The 13,143-nt window shown below is 42.2% G+C and overlaps 1 protein-coding gene across 1 annotated transcript in view; it reads right to left on the minus strand.

The window, feature by feature from the left end:
* OTOGL (otogelin like) overlaps positions 1-7,640 on the minus strand; it is a 170,165-nt gene extending 162,525 nt beyond the window's left edge. Inside the window, exons 1-3 of the mRNA XM_019543930.1 lie at positions 3,520-7,640; positions 2,585-2,667; positions 1,530-1,578 (exon numbers count right to left, since the gene is read on the minus strand). Of these exons, the coding sequence (XP_019399475.1) occupies positions 1,530-1,578; positions 2,585-2,667; positions 3,520-3,732 (345 nt within the window). The 5' untranslated portion in view covers positions 3,733-7,640. The remainder of the gene's footprint in view (positions 1-1,529; positions 1,579-2,584; positions 2,668-3,519) is intronic.
* Positions 7,641-13,143: the final 5,503 nt, after the last annotated feature.

Consider the following 13,143-nt stretch of genomic DNA (forward strand, 5'->3'; position numbering starts at 1 on the left):
TGTTCCCCCGAGCACTGCCAGGAGTGACCAGGAATAACGGTCACAAGCTGGCAGAGGGTAGATTTAGGCTAGATATCAGGTGGCGCTACTTCACGGTCAGGGCGGCTAGGATCTGGAACCAACTTCCAAGAGAAGTGGTGCAGGCTCCTAACCTTGGGGGTTTAAGAGGAGGTTAGATGAATACCTTGCTGGGGTCATTTGACCCCAGTACTCTTTCCTGCCATGGCAGGGGGTCGGACTATATGATCTGCTCAGGTCTCTTCCAACCCTAGAAACTATGAAACATTATCTTTGACCTTGAACCACTCAACCTCCAAAGTATTTAGAAAGAGCCTATGCTTTCTGTACTAGAAATACCTCAGCTATTGAATCCTACAATAGCATTTTCTCTTTCTGTGAAAAGTCAATTTGGCAGCTCAGTCTCATTCTGTGACTATTCCAGGTTTTTCTCCTCCTCAGTCATTTTCAGCTGACAAGTTCCCAGTTTACAAGAGAAATTCTTACTAGTTCCTCAGCACATTACTTTCCTTGTTAGCCAGAGAGGTTCCAGTTTGTCCCTAGGGGAAAAGTCCTGATGTTACTGCCTGTTTTCAATTAATATCATATTCTCCCACCTACTCTGTCCCAACCAAAACTCCCTTCAGCCTTCACATTATATTTGACAGTCACAGGTCCTTAATTTTGCCATTAATCATCTATTAAATACACTAATAGGACATGTCTGTACAGACCCATTTTATCCTAAAACATGTCTTATTGCAAGGTGTGCCAGGCATGATTCAGCACATCACCACTCCCATATAAGCAGGTGTAACAGTCTCAGCTGGAAAAGGCACTGTGGTCTTGAGGCAAAGAAACTCAGCTAGCTTTCAGGAGACGCAAGTTAAATTCCTGATGTTAATGTTCTGCATGACCCTGCACAAGTCACCTTCTCACTGTCTAGAACTCAGTCGCCATAGCTGTAGAATGGGGTAATAGCCATGCTCGGGTTTTTCAGACTGGTATTTTCACAAATGGTTAAGTCAGGTGCCACTGTATTTCAGATTAAACTCAACCAGGTGCACTATACAGCAATGAGAGGAAGGGAACAACCTTCAGAGGCACAGAGTGTATCCTGAGAACCAACTCCATAGCCTAGGAGTACCTGTCACAATGATACCATTTGCAAAATTGTTCATCTACAATTTCAGTACCGTCCTTTTCACCAGCCACTAACAGCACCCTGGGTCTTTCTGTTTGCTATCACAAAAGATTTAACAGTCAAAGTCACCATTTTTCCCCTTGGTGTGTGCCAGTCTGTCTGTTGCAGAAAATAATTCATAACACATTGTGCTGACGAATAAATGAATAAGGCTGTAGAGGCTTATTTTGGGGGAAGCAGGTATGGAAAAGCTTCTCCTTCTCATCTCTGTTTTATTATTACTATTTCCATTCTCCTCTACAAAGGCTTCATTGTGGCAACAGCAAAGCCCCACCGCAGAAAGGAGGAGGTTCTCTCCCCCACCCTCTCTCGCCAAGGTATGACCTACCTCTGCTGCTAAGAGATCTCTTTTCTGTCGTGTTGCATTAAACTCATTTCTGGAAGAAAACAAAAAGGATCTTGTATAATCAAAGGTCCCTGGTGCAACATGAATAAGCAGCTCCCTAGGGAGAGGTGTTTCTCTCTGATTTCCATCACTTTATCAAAGAGGTCTTTCTTGGGTTAACATTTAAAAAGGTGACTTTTTTTCATTTGCAGTCTCATTTTACAGAATTCAGGAGTACTCAGATCTCTGTTCTTGAACACGAGCTCCTTGTTTAGGGAGGTACCTGCTGTTTATGGGGAAGGGGAGATAAGCAAATTGGGTCTATTTTATGGGATACAATATTGTAAAACTGTTAATTGGTGCAGTACAGATGGTGGTAAGGTAGCACCACTGCTGTATGCATGTGCTATTATCATCATCTATCTCCCTGCAATAGCCATTTAATTTTTTTTTAACATAAATGGCCTCCAACTACAAAGTATTCCTAGTTTTCATTTCACATTATATAATAGGCATGTATTGATTAGATGCACTAGAAGTAACTAGAGGTACAGTGATGAGATCCAATCCTGTTTCTACTGATGTAAATGGCACATTTCCAAGACTTCAACAGAACTGGGAATTAGAGAACGAATTTATTTGCTTATAAACAATTGCACATAACTTGTCCTAAAAGGAATTTTTCAGATAAAGTGCATTTGTGGGTACCTCCTTTCCACATGGAATTAAACTTATATTTTACTATTAATTTTTTCAAACAAAAGAACAATCATTATATGAAACATGAATCCCCTCATTCTTTGAACTTGGCTGCGACCACACGAATATCATCCTTTTGTAAATCACCCAGGCAGCACATTAGCTTTTCTACAACAGATTTGCACCTTTAATCACTTCTTCCCATTAACACTTTCCACAGAATTAGCATTTTATATCTTAGTTACTGGAAATTATAAATGAACTCTATGCAAGACATTATTTTAGTTCCACAGTTTTCATTATATTTGTTCCAGCTATACTGTCCTGAAATACTCTACAGATAAGGAATGCAGACTTACCTTGGTGTTCTTTTCAAAAGAGAGAACTTGCAATAAGACCCTGTTAGATAAAAAGTCATTGAATGAAACATTTTTGTTTCCTTCTACTTACTTTGATAGCAACTACTTATTTGTTACACATTTATAAGGTATGTTTTAACCTTTGATTTTTACAAAAATTGCTAATTACTGTATTTTTTCCAGAAAATCTTTATGGAGGCTTAATCTTTCAGCAGAATTTGGAAATATCCCTACCCAAGACAAAATATTTTTTTCTTTTGAGTAATTGACACATTATTTATTCATCGTTGGATCCTCAGTGTGTGCTTAGATAGGGCTGAACAGCTTTTACCTCCCTCTTTAATGAGTAGAAAGTGCTCAGCTCCTTGCACAATTGAACCAAATCTGAAATACAGAAAGTGCTCAGAACAGCTCTGGATCAGACTTTCAGTACAACTTCCAGTGCTTCTGAAAGTAATTAATAGTTTAAAATCTTATTCCAATCTATTTAAGCCTCTCACTAGCTTTGCTGCAGATTTACTTTTTATTTTTAAAAATATTTCACTTTCAATATTTCAAATGTGAAAGCAGCAAGGCTTTAGAAAACTCTGTTATTCTAGGGGATCTGTCTTCAGTATCTATTATTACCATAAGTGCTTACAACAGCACAGAGAGTTTCTATAATCACTACATCAAATATTTACATTAACATCCTAAAAAAGGTTCAAACGACCTACAAGTGTAGCTCAAAATCTTGAACAAGGTCAGATCTTGTTTATACAGTACCACCTTTCACAGTAAGGCAAGAATACCAAGAAAAGCTAAATTTTGTTCTTTACTAATCATTTTCCAATAAAATTTAAGCTTTCGAGCCTGAAAGCTTAAATTTTACTGGAAAAACGTTAAGTCATATTCACTTTCAAAAACAGTCAATGTGTGTGATGTAGAGCTGTTTAGTCTGTCACCATTTTTTTTAAAGTCATGTGGTAGAACCATATTTGCTTTACTGTAAAAGTGAGAACAAGCAAATTACTGAAATGGTTACGTTTTTCTGAAAGGTATAGCGTAAGAATTGAGCATAAATTCTTACCTTGCAGAGAGAATAGCAGTGAATGAACCAAGAATATGCTCCAAGGTATCATTAAATTGAGTTTTCCCACAATGTTCATTTCAATATAGCTTCTTAGGATGAAATTTATCCAAATTGATGGTCTTAATTATGATGGCATCTTAGACCTGTGTGTGTCTGCAGTGAGTTTAAGTCTTTTATGAATTCAGATTTCAGTTAGATGCATTGAAAATAATGTTTTGGGAAAAAAAGAAGAAAAAATATCAAACTTTGTAGCTGGATACAATTTCTGGAGCTTTCCAAGTGTCAGATATAAAAACGTTTTTGGCTCCTTCTCTCTTGTTAGTAGTGCATTGTTAACTCCTCAGCAGTCTGTATTACTTACACTAGACCTGCAAGTCTTACTACTGCTTGGACTGAAAGAAGCCTTTATAACATTTGTTGATAGTGACATACAAAGAAATTCTGCCTTGTCATGACGTGTTGAGAGATTCCCTCCTCCCGCCCCAAACAGTGATCACTGCATATTTTGAAGCTTGTTCTAATTAAAGCTGCTGTCCTTTCTGTAGTTTATTACAGTGAAAAGTTTCAGAGTACGAACTTAAAATCATGTGGTCATATATAAATAATGTATAATATATATTAATTAATTCAAAGTGATTCACTAAACAACACTTCCTTTTAAATCCTCGTGATTTTGTCATACTGAACTTCCACAAAAGTTTGCCATTTGTTTTTAGGGAAAAAAGTCATAAGAGTTCTCATACATAACAAAAAGGGGCCTGGAATTTGATAGTTTAGAGACCTGGAATTTGGGGGAAGCGGGTTAATCAGCTTGACAATATTATATTTATATTAGCCTTTGATGAATATGAACAAAGGAAAGATACCATCTAGCTTTAGGGTTAGCCTAACCCTAAAACTTCACTACTCTAATTGAATCTTAAAAGATATACCAGCACCTTTTTTTAAGACATATGTTGCTAATCTAAAACATGATTTGCCATATTTCTGTGATCTCCTTTCCTCCAGGCCTTCTGTCCTTATGTCTTTGAGTCTATCAGTGTCTTCATTTACATCAGGATTGAACCACACCAATTCACACTACAAATTGCTATATTTACTAGCATTCTGTACTTACTGATTAATAATTCATTGGTTTAAATATTGGGTTAACTCTGAGCCTAATGAAAACAATTAATTGACTTTAACATAGCCAGGATTTGATTAAATACCTTTGTTCCAAGTTGCATAAAAGTATAAAAACCTAGCTTATTTATGATACATTCATGGCAAGAATATATTGTATTTTCACTGCAAAACTTTGAGAAGTTTATAAACTTAAGATAAATCAACTTTAGATGCATCCATTTTGATTTTTAAATCACATATCAACAATGTTACTGTAAAGGAATTTAAGGAAGAATGCTAATTGCATCTCAATAGGTCATTTCGGATAAAATACAGAAAAATAATGTCCCTGGTTTTTTTTAAAGAAAAAAAATATTTTGTACATTTGACAAAATTGTGATTAGGCAGGTCCCATTTCGGGTAGGGTCTCTTAAAGAACAGAAAATTGACATTGGCACAGAGACATTATCACCAACTACCCTCAACTATTGTTTAGGCATCAAGTGGACGGTTTTTAGTTATCTTTGACATATTTAAAAGCAGATATAGAAACAAGAAAAAAAAGCATCAGATTAGAAACCAGAGACCTCAACCAAATAGCACTTCTTGCATATATACTCATCTCCCCAAATGCCTCAGATGTACTTTTCAGGGAAACTCAGAGATGGTACTAGAAAGTTTTTTGGGCCAGTGTGAATTCAGAAGTTGATGGCCTTTCATACAGAATTTCCTACCAGCAGCTCTCTGCTACCCTCCAGTGGAAGCACTCTCAGTTGACAGAGAGGTAATTATCCATATGGGAAGAGAAGCAGTCACATAGCAGGTCACAGGCTATTTTAGGATTCTGGAATTTCAAAGCCAAAACCAGACCAACACGGCTACAACCAACGCCCCCAAAGCCAACACCATAAGCTTTATCCAAAAATCCAAGACAAGCCAACACAGGCTCTGGATCACCGCTGTTCTAGAAAAAGGCATGGCTTATTAAATGGGCTGCTGCATTCTCCACTTTCTTATCTTTCCCAGTTAGTTTAAATTGTCGCTACACAAAAATTACATTGCAATAACTTTTAGGAAGGACTCTTAGCAATTAGCATAACATAATTTTTCAAGTTATTTAGTCCTCTATATTTTGGTATTATTTTAGAAATTATCTTAAGATAATTTAAAATATTTACTTTCTCTTTTAATGGTGTCTTATTGCACGCTTGCTCTCACTTTTTACTTTCTAGAAGCAACATAGCTATTCCTATTGGAAACCATCTTCTCTAGAACCTTCATCCTAAGATTTTACTTGATGTCTCCAGCTTAGCAGCAGGAGCCTTCTAGAGCACATTTTGGTACATCTGAACAGGGCAAAAGTAATATGCTGTATCCTGGATGCAGAGAAGTAAAAAGATTTATAAACTGTGCCATGACAGGTCTACCAGGTACCAGGAAAGATACAATAAGCATAAACAGTGATGTGATCAAGAGGTGGAGAAAAAACTCCTATATTTCAGAAACTGATGAGATTTTGGTGGCAATAACTTTACATCAGTAAACCAGCAATGCAAAGTTAAAAGCTTTCAAATATCATCACTAATTCTTTAATCATTCAGTCTTCCATGTCAGTTACAATCTTGGATTATGGAATATGGATATATTCATCTTTCTTCATCTTTTACAAGCAAAGAGGCCCTAAAGTAACCATTATCCAATCCATTAATATAATAACAATAATAACATCACACATAAATATTATGCTGCACATAGGTGACTATTGGATGCTTTTAATACAAGGTAACTCATGTGTTCCATCCTAAATAAAAACTATGCAACTACCTACCAAACAATTACTGCAGAACAGATCATGAGAATACTTGGTACTTAACTGGGCCAAATCTCACAATTCAAGTGTCTCTGTATTGAAACGTATCATAGTAGATTATAAAATATACTAAGATTTGATAACTTGTCAAAAGTGACAGGGTCCCCAATCAGTCTTTCAAACTTCTCTGCTTTGCTAACCTCTCTTTCCTTCTGCCATCTCTCTTCCCAGAATGACAGTGTCATCTTAGGATGCTTTCATTTTGGTATTGTTGCTCTTTTACCACCCCTTGTTCCCACCACAATCTTGTTCTCAAAAGTCCTCTTAACTCTTGTCTCTTAGCTGGAGCTAAGAGATTATTTATGGCCAACTGGTGGTATGCAGACCAAGGAGGGGACAGGTAGCAGAAAACAGAGCAGATCAGGCAGGGAGCACAGAGCATCGGGTGAGAGCAGAAAGAGAGGACAATTAGAAATACAGACAAAAGCAGCGATTATCAACCAGGGTGTCCTAGCACCTTGGGCTGCCAGAAGATCCTTTGAAGAATGCCCTGAGGTACAAAGATATCAGAGGTGTGAGGCAGGAAGTGCAGGCTCAGGCTTGACCCTGCCTGGAAAGTCCTACTCCCAGTGCCTGAGCTCTCTGAAAGGTAAACACTATTATGTAGTTTTTGCAATTGAGTGCCATTCAATTCACAAGTTACGTTGAGGTGCCTCAAATCTAAAAATTTTGAAAACCATTGGACTAGATAAAAAGTGGATAATTAACTGATTGAATCATCATACTCCATGGCTCAATGTTTAATCGGGAGTGGGGTTCTCCAGGTGGTCTGTCATGGGTCTTGTATTAATTAGGGCTGGGCAAAATCTTGCTGTTTTGATGGGTTTTGAGCTTGAAACAGCAAAATTGAAACAAAACAAAATGCTTCAAAACAGCTTCAAACCTAAACCAAATGAGGGTGGGCACACAAAATGTTTCAAAACATTTAGCATGTTGAAGCCAGGCTTACTAGGCTTTAGCGCTAATCCCAGGTGGCAGCAGCAAGTTCCTGTCATTCAGCACACAGATGGGGGGTTCACACCCCCAGGAGGGCTGTGGGGCTGTGCCCAACTCCTCCCCAGGGTGTTAGCCCCCAGATCTGTACGCCAGATGACAAGAGGCTGCTGACACCACCTGGGACTGGCAGTGGTAGCAATATTCCCCAGCACCAGTCCCAGGCAGCAGTCTGAGCCTCCTGTCATCTGGCGCAGATCTGGGGGCTCTCACAGCCTGGCAGCCATTCCAGGGGTGAGCGCCCCGGATATGCACTCCAGTGAGAGGAAGCTCAGCCTGCTTGTCCCACCAGGGACTGGAGCCCACTACTTGCCTCCCCACCCAGCTGCAGCCCCCTGAAGCTTACCAGCATTGACACCCACGCTCTTGGGCCCCTGCAAAGCAGGGTGCAGCACAACTTGGCCCCAGCTGTCAAGTATGGGAAAGCTGAAAGGCAGAAAAGGGGCCAAGAGGCTTCCTTGGCTGATCAGATAAACCCAGAGCAGCCTAAGGGCAAAAAGGGGACCATATAAGCAGTGGAAACAGGGAGAGATTACTAAAGAGGAGTATACCTCCTCAGTTCGAAGTTGTAGGAAGGCAGTTAGAAAGGCCAAACCTACCATGGAGCTGCGGATGGTACCCCAAGCTAAGGATAACAAAAAATTATTTTTCAGATATATAGGGAGTAAAACGAAGGCTCAGGGTGGTATAGGGCCACTACTGAATGGGCAAAAGCAATTGATGACAGACAGGAGGACAGGGCTGAATTCCTCAATGAGTTCTTTGTCTCAGTGTTCCTAAACAAGGGGCAAGACAAGTCTCACAATGAGGCTGTAGAGACACAACAGCTGGGCACCAAGCATTGATCCTGAGATGGTGCAGAGCCACTTGGAAGGACTGGACATGTTTAAGTAGGCAGGCCTGGATGAACTCTACTGAAGGCACTGGTTGATGTCATTGGACAGCCACTGGCAAGAATATTTGAGCGCTTGTGGTGCACGGGCCATGTCCCAGAGGACTGGAAAAGTTTGGTCTCTATTTTCAAGGGGAGGAAGGAGGATCTAGGCAACTATAGGCCAGTCAGTCTCACCTCCATCCTTGGCAAAGAATTTGACAAGATTATTAAGGCTCATATGTATGTGAAAGTCCAGCAGGAAAAATTATGCTGAACAGAAACCAGCACAGGTTCGTAGCAGGTAGATCATGCCTGACTAATCTAGTTTCTTTTTATGACCAGGTTACAAAACACCAACACAGGAGTAGGGGTTGACATTGCTTACTTAGACTTCAGGAAGGCCTTTGATCTCACCCCATACTGGTGAACAAATTAAGAGGCCGTGACTTGATTACATGGTTCAGTGGATGGCAAGTTGGCTAGAGGGTCGTACCCAGAGAGTGGTAGTGGATAGGTCGGTATCAACCTAGAAGGATGTAGGCAATGGGAGAGGGGGCTGCACAGGAGATGCTGGAGCTGGGTGGGGGCTGCACAGGAGATTGTAGCCAAGCAGAGAGGCGTGTGGGGGGCACTGGGCCCAGGTGGGACAAGCAGGTTGAGTTTCTTCTCACCAGGGTGCAGATCCAGGTGCTCACACCCCCAGGAGGGCTGCTGAGCTGTGTCAGACTCCTTCAGGAAGCATAAGCCCCAGATCTGCACCAGCTTACAGGCGGCTCAGGCTGCTGCCTGGGACTGGTGCTGGGCACTGCCCACACCCAGTGCCAGGGAAGTGTTGCTGTCACCAGTCAGCAGCAGCCTCCTGTCATCCAGCATACAGATGAGGGGGCTCACACCCCTGGGAGAAGTTCAGCACAGCCCCATAGCCCTCCTGGGGGTGCAAGCCCCTGGATCTGCACGCCGGATGACAAGAGGTTGCCAGCTGGCAGCAGCAATCTTCCCCCAGTACTGGGTGCAGTCTGTACCCAATCCCAGGCAGCAGCCCAAGCCTCTTGCCATCTGGCACAGATCCAGGGGCTTACACCCCTGGGAGGAGTCTGTCAAAGTCCGGCAGCCATCCCGGGGATGCAAGCCCCTACATCTGTACTCTGGTGAGAGAAAGCTCAGCCTACTTGTCCCACCTTTGGACTGGGGTCCCCTCGCTCACCTCCCTGCCTGGCTGCAGCAACCCCCTCCAGCTTACCAGCACCAGCAGCTGTGCTCCTGGGCCTCTGCACAGCTGGGGGGGCAGCGTCGCTTGCCCCAGCCTCCAGGTATCTGCCACAGCGCACTGCTGCTACCCTGCTTGGTGAAGGGCCCTGTGCTTTCAGGCAGCTCTGGGCTGTCACTTGGGGCTGCACACCATCTGCAGGGACCACTGGCCACACTGGCCTGGGTCCTGCATGCATGAGGCCTGCACACTGCATCTGCGCACACAGGACCCCAGCCTGTTTGGTCAGCTGTCCCCATGAGTGGCGCGCAGCCCCAGCTGACAGCCCAGAGCTCCCTGAAAGCACATGGCCCTACACAGAGCCACACAGCAGCAGTGCGCTGTGGCAGAGGTGGCAGACACCCAGTGGCTGGGGCTGAGCCACGCTGCACCCCACCATGCAGGGGGGCAAGAGCATGGCTGCTGATGCTGGTAAGGTGCTGTGGCGGGGGGGACTGCAGCTGAGCAGGGAGGCAGGCGGAGGATGCCTTTCCCTGGTGTGACAAGCTGGCTGAGCTTCCTCTCCCCAAAGCACAGATCCCAGGACTTGCACCCCCAGGAGGGCTGCTGTATTGTGCCAGACTCCTTCTGGGGGTGCGAGCCCCTGGATCTGTGCTGGGCACAGTCCACGCCCAGTGCTGGGGAAGATTGCTGCTACCGCTGATCAGGGGCAGCCTCCTGTCATACAGCATGCAGATGAGGGGGTTGCACCCCTGGGAGAAGCCCAGCATAGCCCTGTGGACCTCCCAGGGGTGTGAGCCCCAGGATTTGTGCCAGATGAAAGGCAGCTCAGGCTGATGTCTGTGCCCAGTGCCAGGGAAGATTGCTGCTGCCAGTCCCAGCAGTGGCAGCCTCCTGTCATCCGGCATGCAGAACCAGGGGCTCCCACCCCCAGGAGGACTCAGGCACAGCCCCACAGCCTTCCCTGGGCTGTGAGCCCCCAGATCTGCATGCCAGATGACAGGAGGCTGCTGCTTCCAGCAAGTGTCGGGACTTTTGGTTTGAACAGTTTGAGGTGCAGTTTCACAGAAACCTCTGCACTTATCTCCTTGAAATTTGGCAGGCTTCATACCTGCAGGAGGGGCTACCATCTTGGCAATTTTCATCCAAATCAGGCAAGAAATCACAAAAAACTTTAGGCATTTTTGTGATTCCCCCTAATAGTCTATGGGCATAATGATGAAACAACTAAACAGTTTTGACAAAATGAAACAGGACAGTGCTTCAAAACGAAACGACAAAATGAAAGTCTCCTTGAAACGGTGAAACAGACATTGAAAGAAAACAATGGTTTTCACACAGCCCTAGCAATATCTTAATTCTGTCATCCAAATGATTAATGAAGTGCATGCTTAGCAAATTTGCAGACAAGAGAAAGTTGGGTGGCATTAGACCTTCTGGATTTAGGGATCCAATGAACTACAAAAATTTTTCACAATCAATTTGAAGTCCTGCACTTGGGATGGAATAATTGTATACACAAGCACAGCCTGTAGAACGACTGGTTAGGCTGCAGTACTGCAGAGAACAACTTGGGTGTGACAATGGATAAAAAGCTGAGACAACCATGTACCAAAGTAAAGCCAACAGTATCATATCCTGCATTAAGACAGGAGTGTCACTTGCAAATCAGGGAACGTGATTTTTTCACTCTATTCAGCACTGGTGCAGCCTCACTTGGGAGTACTGTGTCCAGCGCTGGGTGCCACAGAAAGGCGAAAAAAAAAAAAAAAGTGGACCAGTTGGAAGGAGTCCAGGACAGAGGAGCAAAAATGATTAGGTTCCTGGAAAGTAAGACATATGAAAAGAGGCTGAAGGAATGAGGGAAGACTAAGGGAATTTTGATAAGTCTTCAAGTACTTGAAGGGCAATTAGAGAGGATGGAAATGGGCTTTTCTGTGGCCACAGTAGACAGGACTATGAGCAATAGCTTCAAGCTGCAGCGGAGAAATTTAAATTGAAGATTGGGAGGAACTTTCTGTAACACCAGGCAACCATTGGAACAAGCTATATAGAGAAAACTCCAGAAGCGTCACACTTAGAAATTTTCAAGAGTAGATTATAGACACTTGATTGGGATGAGTTAGTCAAGGACCCCCCTACCTGCAGCAAGGGCTGGACAAGATGATCTTATTAAGGTTTTCTTCCAGCTCTACTTTCCCCATGAAGAGGAAGATCAGAGTGGCACTCATGGAGGCTGTGGTGAATTTATAGTACACCTGTCAAAGGTTATACCATCATTAGTACCCTGAAAATATGAGGCGACTCTACTTAAATCTGTGACATATGTTCAACTGCCATCACTATAATTCTGTTCAAACAAAATCCGTAACAGCTTAACTAGGACTTTCCAAGGTACAAAACCATTCCTCAGACTAACAGGTTTGAATGGTGATGAATGGGGTCAACATACAATCTGCCTCGCTGTGACCAAAACACCATTAGGCTCTATTCTGAGATTTTAGTTAAATATACTAATTGAAAATTCGTGATATCTGGTTGAAGCACCTACCATTAATTCAGAATCTTTTTAACACTTCCCACATTTAACTTCGAAAAAATATTATTCACAACATATAATATTCCTTATTCCTCTAGCTCACTTTCTGTCATTTTTCCTCCTGCAAATACCAACAAGGACAAGTTTTAGGAGTTTACCAACACAAAAATTAAATTACCTTACTTCAAGTCAACCTATCTGAATAGAAGGGTTTTCCAAAAAAAATCAATAATCTATTGGAATAGAGAAGTCTGGAGAGGAGCATACTACTATAAAAAACTTTGAGATCATAAAGGAAATATCAAACATTAGTTTGTTATGCATTTAACAAAAAACACCCAACAAAAAACAAAAACCCCAAAACTACTATGCAGTTCCTATGTGCCTTAAAAATACAGGCATATCACATCATGGAGCAGTTAAATTGTCCCTGCTTGTGGTATAATTCAGTCATTTATGTACAAGACTTATGTAATACAGAGCAGCAGAAAGTGATGAGGAATGACAGAGGCATGTTAAGATTTATGAACCTGCCTCAACAAAAGGACTTAACTAAGAGAAAAGAAATATTTTAAAAAAGGTACAGTGTGGTATAGAGGTTGACAAAATAAAGTTATGATAAGTCATAAAAATTTCTTTCAAACAGTGAAGTGAATTCAGTTGCACAAGAGTATCTGTCAAAGCACAAAGCAGGAATTCTTTACATAGGTAGAGAAATATGTAAGACAGGTTTTAGAGAAACAGTTGGAGAATGCCTAAATTGTGTATGTGAAATCTAGCATCTATTTTTATATGCAAAACCACCCCATGAGTTTGACTACTATCAATTTATCTGATAAATTTGACAGGTAACTTATCCTTGGCCACAGCTAGACATGCCCACTTCCCAAATTTTGG

Source organism: Crocodylus porosus, unplaced genomic scaffold (assembly GCF_001723895.1).
Source record: "Crocodylus porosus isolate Cpor-Errol unplaced genomic scaffold, CroPor_comp1, whole genome shotgun sequence".
Classification (NCBI taxonomy): Eukaryota; Metazoa; Chordata; order Crocodylia; family Crocodylidae; genus Crocodylus; species Crocodylus porosus.